The sequence below is a fragment of the Myotis daubentonii genome, chromosome 14, assembly GCF_963259705.1.
Source record: "Myotis daubentonii chromosome 14, mMyoDau2.1, whole genome shotgun sequence".
Lineage (NCBI taxonomy): Eukaryota > Metazoa > Chordata > Mammalia > Chiroptera > Vespertilionidae > Myotis > Myotis daubentonii.
The window spans coordinates 30,519,541-30,536,016 of record NC_081853.1 but is presented as its reverse complement, the minus strand read 5'-3'; the positions used below and the strand labels follow the sequence as shown (position 1 = coordinate 30,536,016).

General features: G+C 41.0%; 1 protein-coding gene across 3 annotated transcripts in view; it reads left to right on the top strand.

Moving 5' to 3' along the window:
• SLC35G2 (solute carrier family 35 member G2) overlaps nt 1-9,108 on the top strand; it is a 57,675-nt gene extending 48,567 nt beyond the window's left edge. For 2 of the 3 annotated variants that reach the window (XM_059663854.1, XM_059663853.1), the window contains exon 2: nt 7,671-9,108. In XM_059663854.1, the coding sequence (XP_059519837.1) occupies nt 7,685-8,923 (1,239 nt within the window). In that variant the 5' untranslated portion in view covers nt 7,671-7,684 and the 3' untranslated portion in view covers nt 8,924-9,108. Of the gene's footprint in view, nt 1-6,378; nt 6,457-7,670 lie in introns of all 3 variants that reach the window. The other variant, XM_059663852.1, reaches the window with a different exon arrangement.
• Nucleotides 9,109-16,476: the final 7,368 nt, after the last annotated feature.

The window sequence follows — 16,476 nt, the reverse complement described above, 5'->3', positions numbered from 1 at the left end:
CATTTTGTTATGCTTCCTTGGTGCACCCCCTAGTGGTCTTTGTTCGCAGTCTTATAGATAAATCTTGATTGTTGTAGCTAATTCCAGGGAGGGTTTGACCTCCAGGCCAAGTGGCTATGAGAATCAGCTGTGTCAGCAGTGAGAGAACTTCTGTCCTCTAGGGAGGTGCTAATCTAGCCTTTGCCTGAGGCTATCCGGCAAATGCCTCTGTGCAGGGCTTGGGCAGGGCGGGTCGCACAGGAACAACAGGGTGGGCCGGAGAGAGCAGTTATGGCGGCTCTCAGTCCTGTCCCCAGGGGCTCTGCCTCTCTGAGTCCCAGCACCCGCTGCAAAGCTCGGAGAGAAAGCTGCACTCGCTCTGACCGAAGCCAGACAGTCCCGCTTCTCCCGTTTGAGTCTGGGTCCCTAAAGACTCGCCCGGATCTGGTGCTCAGAGTCTGCGACTCCCTCCCGATTGAAAACAACAACCGCGCCCTCCGCCGCCAGCCCGCTCCGCGCACTCCGCACCTCAGAATTTGACTTCAGCACTGCGCCTCCTCTGAGTGTCCGTGTGCGTTTCTCTTTCCTCCTAGTTGTAGGACTTCCACTCAGCCAGCGTTCCTGTGGTTCTGGGTGATGTCCCTTCCGTTTTTTGGTTTCACTTTTGAAGTAGTTGTTCAAAGCAGCAAACTCCGGCGTTAACCTATGCCGCCATCTTGGTTCTCCTCTTCTTGGCTTTCAATCCATTCTATTTCATCCAACAAACATTTGAGTGCTAGTATGTGCCAGGCACTGTGTGAAGAGCAGAGGATATAATGGTGGGAAAATCTGCTACCAAGAAGTGTAAAGTCTGATGGGAAAGACAGGATATAAACACATGAATACTTAGACAGAGGGGCACAGAGGTGAGAAAGGCTAGAGAGGACTGCAAAGGAGGAAACAGCACTTGAGCAAACCAATCAAGCACAGATGGGAGCTCAACAGGTAAATAAGGGCAGAAATGAGGAGGGCCCGGTTATTCCAGGCAGACAGAATAATGTGAAAAAAGAATTAAAATTTATTGAACACTTGCTAGGTGCCAGATACTAAGTGTTTTGTATGTATTAACTGATTTAATATTTTATTCTACCTCATGAGCTAATACAATTGTTATTTTACAGAAGAGGACATTGGCAAAGAGGTTAAGTTGCCCTGGGTCACATATTTAATAAGTTCTATAGTAAGGGTTCTGTAACTAATTCCACTGTGATGAGGGGTTCCCCACATCAACAAACAATGTTCTGACAGTAGCTGGGTATTCTACAATTCAATTCAATTCAATTCAATTCTGACACTAACTACTTGGAGATAGTATAAGATCCAACAGGTTGAGAGCTCATTCTTACAAAATTGCCTTCCTCTACCCGATCCCTGCCTTTCAGATGCCAGTCAAAAGTCCAGATTGTCGCCCTAGCTAGTTTGACTCCGTAGATAGAGCATCAGCCTGCAGACTGAAGGGTCCCGGGTTCGATTCCAGCCAAGGGCACATGCCTGGGTTGTGGGCTCAATTCCCCAGTGTGGGGCATGCAGGAGGCAGCCGATCAATGATTCTCTCTCATCATTGATGTTTCTATCTCTCTCTCCCTCTCCCTTCCTCTCTGAAATCAATAAAAATATATATTTAAAAAATAAATAAAATTTTTAAAAAGTCTCGATTGTCATCTGAGCCTCTGCCAATCTATAGATCAGAGTTTCCCACAACCTCCTCCTTAGGTTAAATTAGTTTGCCAGAGAAGCTCACAGAACTCAGAGAAACATTTTACTTACTAGTTTACCAGTTTATTATGAAGGGATATAGCTCAGAAACAGCCAGATGGAATAGATGCTTAGGGTAAGGTATGTCAAAAGGTCACGGGGGAGGGGAGCAGTAAGAGATCAACCAAAGGACTTGTATGCTTGCATATAAGCATAACCAATGGACACAGACACTGGGTGCGGGGGGGAGGGAGGGGTGTGGAGCGATGAGGGCATGTGCTGGAGGTTGGAGGTGGCCAGGGAGAGGTCAATGGGGGAAAAAGGAGACATATGTAATACTATATGTAATACTTTAAACAATAAAGAATTTTTTTTTTTAAAAAAAAGGTCACAGAGCTTCCATGCCTTTCTGAGCATGCCACTCTCCCCAAATGTCCATCTGTTCACCAACACAGAAGTTCTCCAAACTTTGTCCTCTTGGGTTTTTATGGATGCTCCATTACATAGTCATGATTGATTCAATCATTCACAATTGGCCATTGATTCAACCTCCAGGCACTCTCCTCTCGCCAGAGGTAGTGGATGGGACTAAAATTTCCAATCCTCAAATCATTTGGTTGGCTTCCCCTGCAACCAGCCCCCATATCCTTGGGTGTTTTTCAAAACCAAGGACATATTTATGCTCTCATCACTTAAGATATTCCAAGGGTTTTGGGAGCTCTGAGCCAGGAACTGTGGATAAAATCCAAATATATATAAGAAATATATATTTTGGTCATTCAGATGACCAAAATATATAGTTCTTATAAATCACAATGTCACATGTAGCTAGGATTCCAATCTAGGCAGCCTGGCTTCAGTATCCACTTAAAAAAAAATTCCAGCCCTGTGCCACTCCCTGTCTTCCTTAGTCAGTATGCAGTAGCCCATACGCTCATTAAATTCTTAAAGCCAGAAGGGCCCTTAGATAATCTCATCAAGTAGTTCTCACACAAATAAATTATACATTAGGACGACCGAGGAGGTTTTAAAAATATCAATGCCTAGCATTTCCTCCCCCTCTCCTAAAACCATACTGAAGGAACCACTATTTTCTCCTTTCCCTTTCTTTTTTCTTTTTGTATTTTAAGTTTTGTTAAAATATACATAACACAATCTTACCATTTTAACTATACAATTCAATGGTATTAAATACATTCACAATATTGTGTAATAATCACCACTATTTCTAAAACTTTTTCATTTCCCTAAACAGAAACTCTAACCTTTAATTATAATTACCTGTTTCTCTCCCCCCCCCACCCCCACCCCCACCCGCTCCGCCCAGGCCTTGTAACCTCTAATCTATTTTGTTTTTATGAATTTGCCTATTCTAAATACCTCTTATAAGTGGTATCATACAATATTTGTCCTTTTGTATCTGGCTTATTTAAGTTAGCACAATGTCTTCAAGGTCCATCCATACTGTAGTATATTTTGAACTTCATTCCTTCTTATGGCTGAATAATATTTGATTATATGGGTATACCACATTTTCTTTATTCATTCATCTGTTTAAGCACTTAGGTTGTCTCCTCTCCTCCCTGCTAAACACACACTGGAGGAAATACTATTTTTTAAAACTTAACTATGTCATACACTAAGAGAATAAAGTGACAAAAGGAGGCACAGGGAAAAGGCCCAGAGGAGTGAAAATGTGTACAATTCAGTTTGGAAGCCAGGTTTTAGGGTAGGATTCTCAGTAGCAGGGATGGCCATGTGACTGAGACTTTTCTCCCACATTCTACACAAATATTTTGTCATCATCACCACTGTTTCCTGTCAGAGAACTTATGATTTCAGGAAAATGAAAATAGTTTCTTTTCTGAAAGAGAGCATAGAAGCAGATTCTTTTTTCTCTAAAGCAGTGGGCTTTAACACAAAGATACAGACTTGGAAAGTTTTAATAAAGCACAAACAAACTTAAATGCTACCAGGCCAGCGGGGCTCAATGGTTGAGCATCAACCTATGAACCAGGAGGTCACAGTTCGATTCCCTGGTCAGGGCACATGCTGAGTTGCAGGGCGTGCAGGAGGCAACCAATCGATGATTCTCTCTCATCATTGATGTTTCTCTCTCCCTCTCCCTTCCTCTCTGAAATAATATACTTTAATCCTGTGTCCTTCATATATCAACACTAATAAAAGAGAAAAATGGTAATTGGCGTACGAGCTACCCTTTTCATTGGCTAATCAGGGCTATATGCAAATTAACTGCCAACTAAGATTGGCAGTTAACTGCCAACAAGATGGCGGTTAATTTGCATATGTAGGCACAATGCAGGGAGGCGAAAGGGAAAGCAGGAAGAAGCCCCCTGCCACTGACAGTGATTGGAAACCCAGGGGGGAGCTAAGAGCTGGGGGGCAGGGCAAAGGCGGCCCTGGGGCCGCCTTTGCCCTGCCCCCCAGCCATGATGGGAGAATCAGGTGCCTTTTCCGCCCTGGCCAGTGATAGCAAGAAGTAGGGGTGGAGCCAGCGATGGGAGCTGGGCACGGTCGAAGCTGGCAGTCCCAGGAGCTAGGGGTCCCTTGCCTGGGCCTAAAGCGAAGCCCACGATGTGGGGCTGCTGCAGCTGCAGGTCCCTGCTGCCCGGGCTGGACGCCTCGGCCAGAGGCCTCAGGCCTGGGCAAGGGGCCGATCCTGTGATTGGAGGGTGATGGGGGTCAACGCCTGAGGGCTCCCAGTATGTGAGAGGGAGCAGGCTGGGCTGAGGGACAATCCCCCCCACACACACCCAGTGCATGAATTTCGTGCACCAGGCCCCTAGTATATATATAAAGTTAAATGCTGCCTCTAGTCCTCCTGATCCTCATGAGTTGCAGTGAGAAAGGGAGAGAAGAATCTCTATTCACAGAGGGAAGTTAAGGGTTATACCTTATCATTCCAGGCAGGGTTCAGAATAAGGAGGGTAGAATCATGCTGACAGCCTTTGGGGCCTCAGTACATGAGCCCCTTTTCATCAGTTCAGAGGAAGGAGTGGCTTCTCTCAGCAGGTCTCAGGAGAAACATTTAACAACACAGATCCTATGTACATCCTGTTGTCTCAAGATAGCCTAAAAAAGATGGTTGTTGCAGCCTTCATTTTAGGTGACCAGTTAGGTTGTAGTCGTTTCACATTTATTCAGGGCAAGGATGTTTAAGTACATTGGGGCTGTTTAGGTATAAGGTAGTAACCTATCAGCTCTTTAGTGTCAAATATCACATTAGTGCCTACATTTAAACCACTATATTATAATCAAGCTTCAATAGCCAGCTTTATACCTAAGACTTTTTACCACTTTTAGGGATCAAGCCAATCAAAGGGTAAGATATAACTGGGGAATGTAGTTCAGCCTAGCCAAGTTTAAACATCAAAAAACCATCACACAACATCAGCCAATATATGAGACACGTGTCCCTTTCCTTTTCCTTCCTCCCTGTGCCAATAAACCAGGGGAGCTAGAGCCTAGAAGAGGGATATGGAGGAAGTGTCCCAGGGGCAGACCATATTGCTCTCCCAACACTCTCCAAAGGTAAAGTTAAAATAACAGACCACATCCTCTCCCTATTCATGGCCTTGGAGCTATAAATCTGGCAGTAGGGAAGGGGGGAGCTCTGAATGGATATGTCATAATTTTAACAATGGACAGCAAGTGGGAAGTTATATGATCTGAAATATCATTAATATACTGGATGACTAGCAAGGAAAGGAGATTTAATATAGCAAGTTTGGGTCCAATGACTGGAGACAAAACCCTACTGAGCGGAGATAACTAAATAACAAAATGATTAGATTACAAAAATTAGAAGAACTACTGCAGATACTAAACAAAGAAGAAGAAAAAAGTGGCTAGAGTGGTTAGGGAAGGCTTATTTCTAAAAGGCAGATTGGGACTGGACCTTCATAAAAGATGAACATTATTTAGAAAGTTGGAGCAGAGGGGAAACTATTGAGAATAAAGACTTAGAGAAATGATATGTATGTGGGGAGTGAGGACAGGGAGAACACAGGATTAAAGTATGTGTGTTAAGGAGCTAAGTATTGATACGAGCTACACTAGATAGGGACTTGAGAACCAGGCAGAGGAATAGAGAATGGGGAAGCTTAAGAGAAGTTTTTGTTTTGAGTCTTTTAAAGACAGATTAATATAATAGTGGTATAATACAGATATATTTTGGGGAAGGATTGAGATTCAAGGGGGCTAGTTAGAATGCTCTTGCAATATTTTAAATTGGAATTAGCAATAACCAAAACAGAATCAAAACAGAAAGGAAAATGGAATTGGAGAAAGGAAAATGTTTTATTTTATTTTATTTATTTTTTTAAAGAAATTTTTAAAAAAATATATTTTATTGATTTTTTTACAGAGAGGAAGGGAGAGGGAGAGTGATAGAAACATCTATGAGATAGAAACATCTATGAGATAAACATCGATTCAGCTGCCTCTTGCACTGGGGATGTGCTGGCAACCCGGGTACATGCCCTTGACTGGAATCGAACCTGGGACCCTTCAGTCCCCAGGCCGATGCTCTATCCGCTGAGCCAAACCAGTTAGGACAGGAAAATATTTTAAAGACAAAAGATAGCCCAGCCAGTGTAGCTCAGTGGTTAAGCATTGACCTCTGAACCAGGAGGTTACAGTTAGAGGGGAGAGGAGGAATCATTTGAAAAGAAATTGTTCTTAGATGGATGAATAATGAAAGAGAGCTGAGTGAACAAACAGGTGTGTTTTCTTTAAAAAAAATACGTATTTTAATTTATTTCAGAGAGGAAGGGAGAGGGACAGAGGGATAGAAACATCCATGATGAGAGAGAATCATTGACTGGCTGCCTCCTGCACACCCCCTACTGGGGATTGAGCCCGTAACCCAGGCATATGCCTTGACCAGGAATCAAACTGTGACCTCCTGGTTCATAGGTCGATGCTCCATCACTGACCCACACTGGCTAGGCCAAACACAAGTTTTTAAGAAAAGAATAACATTGTTTAAGATATCCAGTGTTCCAAAAGAGTTAATTATATGGGAAAGGTAACTGAATTTATTGTTAACATTTTTTGAGAGTTTACAGTATGTCAGCACTGTGGAAAATTCTCTATATGCATTAATCTCATATAATCCTTACAAGAAGCTTAACTTTTCCCCACTCAACAATGTGTCATGAACATCTTTTCATGTCAGTAAAAATCTGCATTGTTATTTTTGATGGATGCATAGCATAGTGTTCCATTGTATGAAGTAAATCCAGTAAAATCTGTTAAGAAACATATTGTCCAAATGGTCATCAGGAAGGTTGTACAGCAACAGTGTATGAATGTCACTAAATCCGTTTTATTTTTTAATTTCTTTGTATCCATATATCTGAAAAATGTATGGAGAGCCTAGAATAAATGTTAAAAAATCACTATAATTTGTAATATAAGGCTAATTCTGGTATTATACAGAAGTGATTTTACAAAAGACTTAGACTTATCCACCCACAATTTATAATATAGACAAATGAACATAATGAGAAGGAAAGTTCTGATCTAGCTTATGTTTTTCCTATTGGATGGGTAGACACACAGGTAGGAATGAAAAGATGGAAAAATATCAGTTGTCTGCGGTGTAAAGATATGAAATAGAGCTGAATGAGTCAAGGAACAAGCAGAATGAGAAACAGGGGCAGACTTAAGATGAGAATGAAAAAGGTAGATCATTTCATTGGGTCTCATACATCTGATGAGGCATATTCCAATGATCTCTTCCTGTTACTTACAAAGAAAAACTCCTGGGAGACATCTGTAATACTGTCAACAATAAAAAAATATACATATTAATAAGAAAAACTGTTACAAGCTCTTTCTATTATTGAATTGGTATATATGATTATAATAGAAATTAAAACTAAATTTCAATTGAATATGTACATTTGTCTCTTTTTTTTCTTCTTAAATAGAATTACCTGAAGAAATGGATACTTCTCCCTCCAAAAAATATCCAGTTAAAAAACGGGTGAAAATACATCCTAACACAGTGACGGTGAAATACACTTCTCATTATCCCCAGCCTGGGGATAATGGATATGAAGAAATTAATGAAGATTATGGAAATTTTATGGAAGAAAATCCAAAGAAAGGCCTGTTGAGTGAAATGAAAAGAAAAGGAAGAACTTTTTTTGGAACCATGGATACCCGGCCTCCACCCACAGAAGACCCCATGACAAATGAGATTGGACAATTCCAAAGCTTTGCAGAAAAAAACATTTTTCAATCCAGAAAAATGTGGATAGTGCTATTTGGATCTGCTTTGGCTCATGGATGTGTAGCTCTTATCACTAGGCTTGTTTCTGATCGTTCTAAAGTTCCATCTCTAGAACTGATTTTTATCCGTTCTGTCTTGCAGGTCTTATCTGTGTTAGTTGTGTGTTACTACCAGGAGGCCCCCTTTGGACCCAGTGGATATAGATTACGACTCTTCTTTTATGGTATATGCAATGTCATCTCTATCACCTGTGCTTATACATCATTTTCTATAGTTCCTCCCAGCAATGGGACCACTATGTGGAGAGCCACAACCACAGTCTTCAGTGCCATTTTGGCTTTTTTACTTGTAGATGAGAAAATGGCTTATATTGACATGGCTACAGTTATTTGTAGCATCTTAGGCGTTTGTCTTGTCATGATCCCCAACATAGTTAATGAAGAAAATTCCTTGTTAAATGCTTGGAAAGAAGCCTTTGGGTATACTATGACTGTGATGGCTGGGCTGACCACTGCTCTTTCCATGATAGTATACAGATCCATTAAGGAGAAGATCAGCATGTGGACTGCACTGTTTACCTTTGGTTGGACTGGGACAGTCTGGGGAATATCTACTATGTTTGTTCTTCAAGAACCCATTATCCCATTAGATGTAGAAACCTGGAGTTATCTCATTGCTATTTGTGTCTGTTCTACTGCAGCATTCTTAGGAGTTTATTATGCCTTGGATAAATTCCATCCAGCTTTGGTCAGCACAGTACAACATTTGGAGATTGTGGTAGCAATGGTCTTGCAGCTTCTAGTGTTACACATATTTCCTAGTATCTATGATGTCTTTGGAGGGGTAATCATTATGATTAGTGTTTTTGTCCTTGCTGGCTATAAACTTTACTGGAGGAATTTAAGAAGGCAGGATTATCAGGAAATAGTAGACTCTCCCATTAAATGAATACCTGATTATTATCCTCTTAACCATCAGTTATTAATACGTACACTGCCATTTTAATATTCACCTATTTTTTGTGTTGTATAATTGACAGAGTGCTATATAATATTTAACATATGCAGATATAGAAAATATATTCTAGTCTATTGTATTAAAAAACAAACATGAAATATATGAAATGTCATGAACCCTTGTCTTTATTGTTATTAACAAAAGGTAATTGTGGTATAAGGGGAATGTTAACTTTCATTGAAGAAATGACCCTTTTCAAATGGAACTTCTGTGGTCCTAAAGTTCAAAGATTAGAAAAATGTTCGTGCCCAATGTTTTGCAAATGTTCAACAAAAATCCTTCAATATTCAAAAATTGGCATTTGTGAAAAGTACACTATAAGGTGAAATGCTGAACACCAACCTCCGTTTTGTCATCTACGTGCGTTAGAAAACTAGAGGTGATTGGGTTGGGCAAGGAAGCTTGAGTTAAGGCAAGAAGAGGGAATAAAAGAAAGGAGCTGATTATTCCATGACAACGGTGCTTAGCCTACCTTAGAACAGGAAGTTGGTCTTCCTCTTGCAATGGCCACCTTAGACAATGCATAGGAAATGGAGGTAGGGAGAAGACTGGATTCTTGCCAGTTCTACTTAGTCTAGCCATTTTATTTTATTTTATTTTATTTTTGCCTGATGGTGGGAGGCCTAATGTTGGGGCAAGGTCTGCTTATCCTCAGTTATAGGATCTCTTCCAAAATTGCCCTTGTTTAGATTTTGTAGCCAGTATATGTATAGCTTCAGTAAAGGTACTCCTTAGCCCTGAAAGGCACTAGCAGTAATATAGTATAGCAGAAAATGGATACAACATGGTGTCTTCAGATTCTTTTTTAAAGGGCCTAAAAGTCTGTGAAAGCATATAAGGTGGCATTAATTTGGGAAATTTTTACAAATTTAGCATAAACCAATGTTGATATGGTACTGGTTATTAAGCTATTATTATTGTTATTGAGATATCTTAGCTCCAAATTCACCTTTCTATACTTTCCTCTGTGATCTATGGCTCAGACTCTACAAACTACATTTTTCCTATGTTAGCTGATGCCTCACTAGGTTCCACCAATAAAGGCCATTAGAGGGATACTGGAAGTCAGCAGGGACAAAAGGACTTCCTACTTTCCATTTGTTTATAGTTTCTGGCATTGTTACCTCAGCAATAAGCAATGAACCCTTGATCAATAACTGATTTTAGCCTTCAGCTTTTGGCACACCTCTAACCCCAACCAGCCTCATCATATCCCTTATTAGTAGCAGGATCAGATGGACAGCATTCTCTTGGGATTGGAGCTACAGTTCAGCTGGATCAGTCCTCTGAAATTCTGAGACCTGATAGCCCAACCTCAATTCCTCTTTTTCACTAGATTTAGTGAAATACTCTACAATTATCACCTGTGGGCTACTTCAGTGTTCTCTTTTTGCGTTTTCAGTCCATCTGTTACCAGTGAAGTTGGCTCTTGGTTCTTGAGTTTGGCAAAGAAAGAATTCAGGGCCAAGTACTCTAGCACAAGAGGAAGTTTATTTAGCATGCAATGTGAAAGTATAGTCGAAGAAAATATTTGAGTGGGCTGCTTAGAGAGCTGCCATGGCTTTTAGAAATAAAGTCACAAATAAAGAAGAAATGAGCCAGCTGGGCTCGTGGACTCAGGAAACAAGTTACAGAGGCAAAAGAAGGGCCCTTGGAAACAGGTTCAGAGGGTTAGCCCAGGACGGGCTGCTGCTGCCCGCTGCTCCCTTGGTTGCAAGTCTTGTGGGGACCCTTAAGGGATTAGGAGAAAGAAAGCAAAGATACATGCCCGAAGAAAGAAGGCATGGGCATGCTCTAATAAGAAAGCCCACACACTGGGTCCCTTGTCTTAAGGGGTTTTGTCTATTTTCTAAAAGCCAGAATTTTAGGGCAGGTCTTGGGAGGATCTCAATAGAATATTCATCCGTTTCCAAGTGTGTCCTTCAATATGCTGATGCATCAAAATGAGCATACAGGTCATTCTCTGGTCAGTTTCACCTTCAAAGATGTCACCTAAAAGGGACTGAGACCAAGGTGGGTCTGGGTCTGCCCCAAGAAGGTCTAGAATGTGTAAGATAAGACCTTGTGATTTATTATCTGACTATATATTGCTCTGCCAGTTTGTTCAGCTCTCTATCTGTTTTCCCATTGCACTGCCAAGGAACTTTACTTCCTGCCTCACACCAACATCCAGTGCTAAATTCTCTCTGTTGTAATATTTTGTGATTTATATTTTCTATTTTCTTCACTAATGTGTCTCCAAACCTTCCCCAAATAAACCCATAGTCATTAGGAGGGTGTCTGTGTTTTTGGAAAAATGTTAACATTTAGGTTTTCCAAGAATTACTAGACACTGGCTCTAAAAAAAAATTACCCAAACCAATATAGAAAGAAAAAGACTTGGAAAAAAATGAACAGAGCCTGGAACCACATGTATTAAGGACTAAGAAGTTTAGCGTAAGTATAGTCTCAGAAGAGCAGAGAGAAATCGAGCAGAAAAAAATACTTTAAGCAATATTTGGCCAAAAGTTTTCTAAATTTGACAAAAGAGAAAACAGCAACAACCACCAGCAATCCACAGAAACAGGGATAAGTGAACCCAAGCAGGATAAATACAAAGAAAACCACACCTAGTAACACAGTGGAAATGATGATAAACAAAGATTAAAAAACCAAAATCTTAAACGCAGCCAGAAAAAAAAGACATTCAGGAAAACAATGATAAGAATTACAGCTGGAGAGAACCAAGATGGCGGCGATATAGGCAGACGTGTCCCAGGTCGTGTCCCGGAGCAAATGGAAGCTGAAGCTAGTAACACTCACACCGAATTGGCGAAATTGCTCAGCTGGTGAGAGGGTTTGCAGCCGGGAAGAGCAGAACTCCCCTGGAAAGGTAAAAAAAACCCAGGGATTTGGGCAGGAAAGTTTGCCTGACCTCTGAGCCCAGAGAGTCGGAGGGAGATCGCGTGGCAGACAGCCGCGTCCCTTGGGACAGGCACAGCCCCTGACGGGGGAAAGGAGAACCGCGGGATTCCTGGCGCCGCCAGGGAAATTGAGAGCTGGGTTCTGTGATCACGGAGGACTGAGCCTAAAGGGGGCAGCCTGAAGAGCTGACCTGACCATGCAGTCCCGGTAAGAGAAGAAGCTTACAGAAACCAAGCCTTCCCCGTTTCCGCGGCCGGCATTTGTTTGTTTGTTTACACTGAATCCTGTTCATGGGACATTTCGGATACAGACACTCACCTGTGCTGAAGAGAGGGAGAGTGTGCGGAGGAGTGGAATCTGGGGAGAGACTGGGGAAAGAGGGGGAGCCGGGAGAGGTGGTAGTGAATTGAGTGCTGAGACACCCCTGAGGCCAGGACTGGGGCAGCCACCCGCTCCTGAGAGTGAGTCTCCTCCTCCCCCCAGCCCCCAGGCAAGGAGCACAGCCACACCCAGATTCCACCCTGAACGAGATCAAGGATTAAGATAACCTGATCAGTCCCTGGGAGTTAACAGGGTCTGGCCTATAGGGGGATTTTCAATCCCAGCAACAACATAGCGCTGGTAACTAACTATTACACAGTCAGCTCTGGGCAGTGAACTTCCACTGGACAGAGAGGCCCTATAGCCTCAGAGGCCAACCCCAGAACACTGCCACCCAGAGGCTGACCCACAAACTGACTCTTTGCTAAACACAAAATAAGGCAGTCTGGGAAATAAATGCGGCATGCTTTAAAATAAGGACTGTGGTTTACAACACAGAGGAACAGTATATCGCAGGGAATCTCAACACTCTCCTGAATACCTGGAAGGTCTAAGGCGAGCCACACTGAAGAATAGAAGAAACGAAGGACATTCACTACTGCAATTTTTTTTTCTTTTTTCACTTTTTAACTAAGAAACCAATTTTTTTTTAAATTTTTTTTTCTGTTCTTTTTTTTTTTCTTTCTTCTTTTTCCATCACCTGATTTTACCCTTTTAATTACTACCTTCTTATTTTTAACCAGTATTATTACTGCTACCATTTTACCATTTTTTAAAGTGCCATTTTATTTTTTCTTTATTTTATTTTGGGATTAGTGTTCACCATTCTATTTTCATCGTTATATTATTGGTTGTTTCTAGTTTGCATTCATATCCAGGGAGCTGTTGCTGGAATTTGTTGGGATTAATGGCTGTTCTATAGGAGTATTCTCCTCATATAAAAAGTCTCTTCCCCTCTTCCACTTCATTCTCTCTTTTCGCTCTTTTTTTTTTTCTTTTCTTTTCTCGCTTTTATTTTCCCCCTTCCTTTTTCCCAATTTCATTTTTGCACTCCCTTTTTTTGGTCCCTACTTTTCTTTTCCTTTCTCTCTTTTATCTTTTTCTCTTCCTTCTTCCTTATCCCCTAATTCTCTTAATTCAGGTGGTCACCTTTAATTGGGGTTATTAATATCGTGAATATATTTGTGTATAGTGCCTGGTACGTGGTGCCTTGTTGTGTTGTATTTTGTGCCTTTAAATCAACGCAGCAGATCCAAGGAACAGCAACCTCCTGAGCATCACATCCTCTGCTGAGGAACAGCAGCTGTACGTGAAACCTCGCCCCACCAGCCAGAAGAGCCACCACAGCTGTGAACAGCACCCACCAGAGGAGCTGCTGACAACTGAAGAGCAGCTGCTACCGCAACCGCCCGAAGAGCAACCACAGACCAAGGAGTCACTGCCACCAAGGGAGCAACCACTGAACAACTCAACGTCTAGATATGTCAGTGAGATCAAACATGGGTAGACAAAGAAACCCCCAAAGGAAAGAGAAGGAGGACTCTCCAGAAAAGCAGCTAAGTAATACAGAGGCATGCAACATGACAGATAAAGAATTCAGAATAAGGATCCTAGAGTGCATAAACCGGATGGAGGAAAAAATCGACAACCTCTTCAAGAAGCAAGAAGAAACAGATGAAAAAATCGATAACATATGGAAGAAGCTAGAAGAAACAGATGAAAAAATCGATAACATATGGAAGAAGCTAGAAGAAACAGATGAAAAAATCAACAACCTAAGTAAGACCCAAGAAGAAATGAAGAGTGATATAGCTGCAATGAAAAACTCCATTGAAAGTATCAACAGTAGACTAGGAGAAGCGGAGGACCGAATAAGTGAATTAGAAGACAAGGAAGCAAAACACACCCAAAATGTACTGCAATTGGAGAAAAAAATTAAAAGACAGGAGGAGAGCCTAAGGGAGCTTTGGGACAACATGAAACGAAACAACATACGAATAATAGGAGTACCAGAACAACAGAAGGATGAACAAGGATTAGAAAACCTACTCGAAGAAATAATATCAGAAAACTTTCCTGAGGTGGGGAAGAAAAAAGTCACACAAGCCCAGAGAGTCCCAAACAAGGTGAACCCGAAAAGACCCACACCAAGACACATCATAATCACCATGGCAAATGTTCAGGACAAAGAGAGAATCTTACAGGCTGCAAGAGAGAGACGGAAAGTTACATACAAGGGATCTCCCATTAGATTGTCAAATGACTTCTCAACAGAAACACATCAGGCAAGAAAAGAATGGACTGAAATTTACAAAGTGATGCAAAGCAAAGGACTGAATCCAAGAATACTCTATCCAGCAAGGCTATCATTCAAACTTGAAGGGGAAATAAGAAGCTTCACAGACAAAAAAAGGCTAAGGGAGTTTGTCACCACCAAGCCAGCATTGCAAGGAATGCTAAAGGGACTGATATAAAAATAAGAAATAAAAAGCTCAGAAAGAAAACAGCCACACAAAAAAAGAAATGGCTACAAACAAGTACCTTTCAATAATAACTTTAAACGTAAACGGACTAAATGCTCCAACCAAAAGACATCGAGTGGCTGAATGGATAAAAAAACATGACCCATACATCTGCTGTCTACAAGAAACCCACCTCATTAGAAGGGACTCACACAGACTGAAAGTGAAAGGATGGAAAAATATCTTTCAGGCAAATGGAAAGGAAAAGAAAGCTGGGGTAGCAATACTTATATCGGACAAAATAGACCTCAAAGTGAAGGCCTTAACAAGAGATAAGGAAGGCCACTTCATAATACTAAAGGGATCAATACAACAAGAAGATATAACCCTGGTAAACATATATGCACCCAATGTAGGAGCACCCAAATTCATAAAAAAACTCCTGGAAAATATCAAAGGAGAGATCGACAACAATACAATCATAGTAGGGGACTTTAATACACCATTGACAGCACTGGATAAGTCCTATAGACAAACAACCAGCAAAGATATAGCAATCCTAAATGACTCACTAGATCAGATGGACTTAATAGACATCTTCAGAACACTTCACCCCAAAGCCAGAGAATATACGTTCTTCTCAGGTGCTCATGGGACATATTCAAAAATAGACCACATACTGGGTCACAAGCAAAGTATCCCCAAATTCAAGAAGATTGAAATCATAAAAAGCGTCTTCGCAGACCACGATGGCATAATATTAGAAATAAACTACAATAAAAACAACCCAAAATACTCAAACACCTGGAAGCTGAATAGCATGCTATTAAATATTGATTGGGTTACCAATGAGATCAAAGAAGAAATTAAAAACATCCTGGAAACTAATGACAATGAAAACACAACAATCCAAAACCTATGGGACACATTGAAAGCAGTCCTGAGAGGGAAGTTTATAGCTCTACAGGCCTATCTCAAAAAACAAGAAAAAATGGTAGTAAATCATCTAACTCTACAACTCAAAGAATTAGAAAGAGAGCAACAAGAAAAGCCCAGAGTGAGCAGAAGGAAGGAGATAATAAAGATTAGAGCAGAAATAAATGACATAGAGACCAAAAAAACAATACAGAAAATCAATGAAACCAAGAGCTGGTTCTTTGAAAGGATAAACAAGATTGATAAACCTCTAGCCAGACTCACCAAGAAGCAGAGAGAGAGGACCCAAATAAATAAAATCAGAAACGATAGAGGCGAAATAACAACAGACCCCACAGAAATACAAATGATTGTTAAAAAATACTATGGACAGCTCTACTCCAACAAACTAGACAACCTGGAGGAAATGGACAAATTCCTAGAAAAATACAGCATTCCAAAACTCAATCAGGAAGAATCTAAAAATCTCAACAGGCCAATAACTATGGAAGAAATTGAAGCAGTCATCAAAAAGCTTCCATCAAACAAAAGCCCAGGACCAGACGGCTTCACAGGGGAGTTTTACCAAACATTCAAGGAAGAACTAAAACCTATCCTCCTCAGACTACTACAAAAAATTCAAGAGGAAGGAACACTTCCAAGCTCATTCTATGAAGCCAGCATCACCCTAATACCAAAACCAGGTAAAGACAACACAATGAAAGAGAATTACAGGCCAATATCCCTCATGAACATAGATGCCAAAATCCTCAACAAAATCTTAGCAAATCGGATCCAGCAGTACATCAGAAAGATCATACACCATGACCAAGTAGGATTTATCCCAGGGATGCAAGGATGGTACAATATCCGCAAATCAAT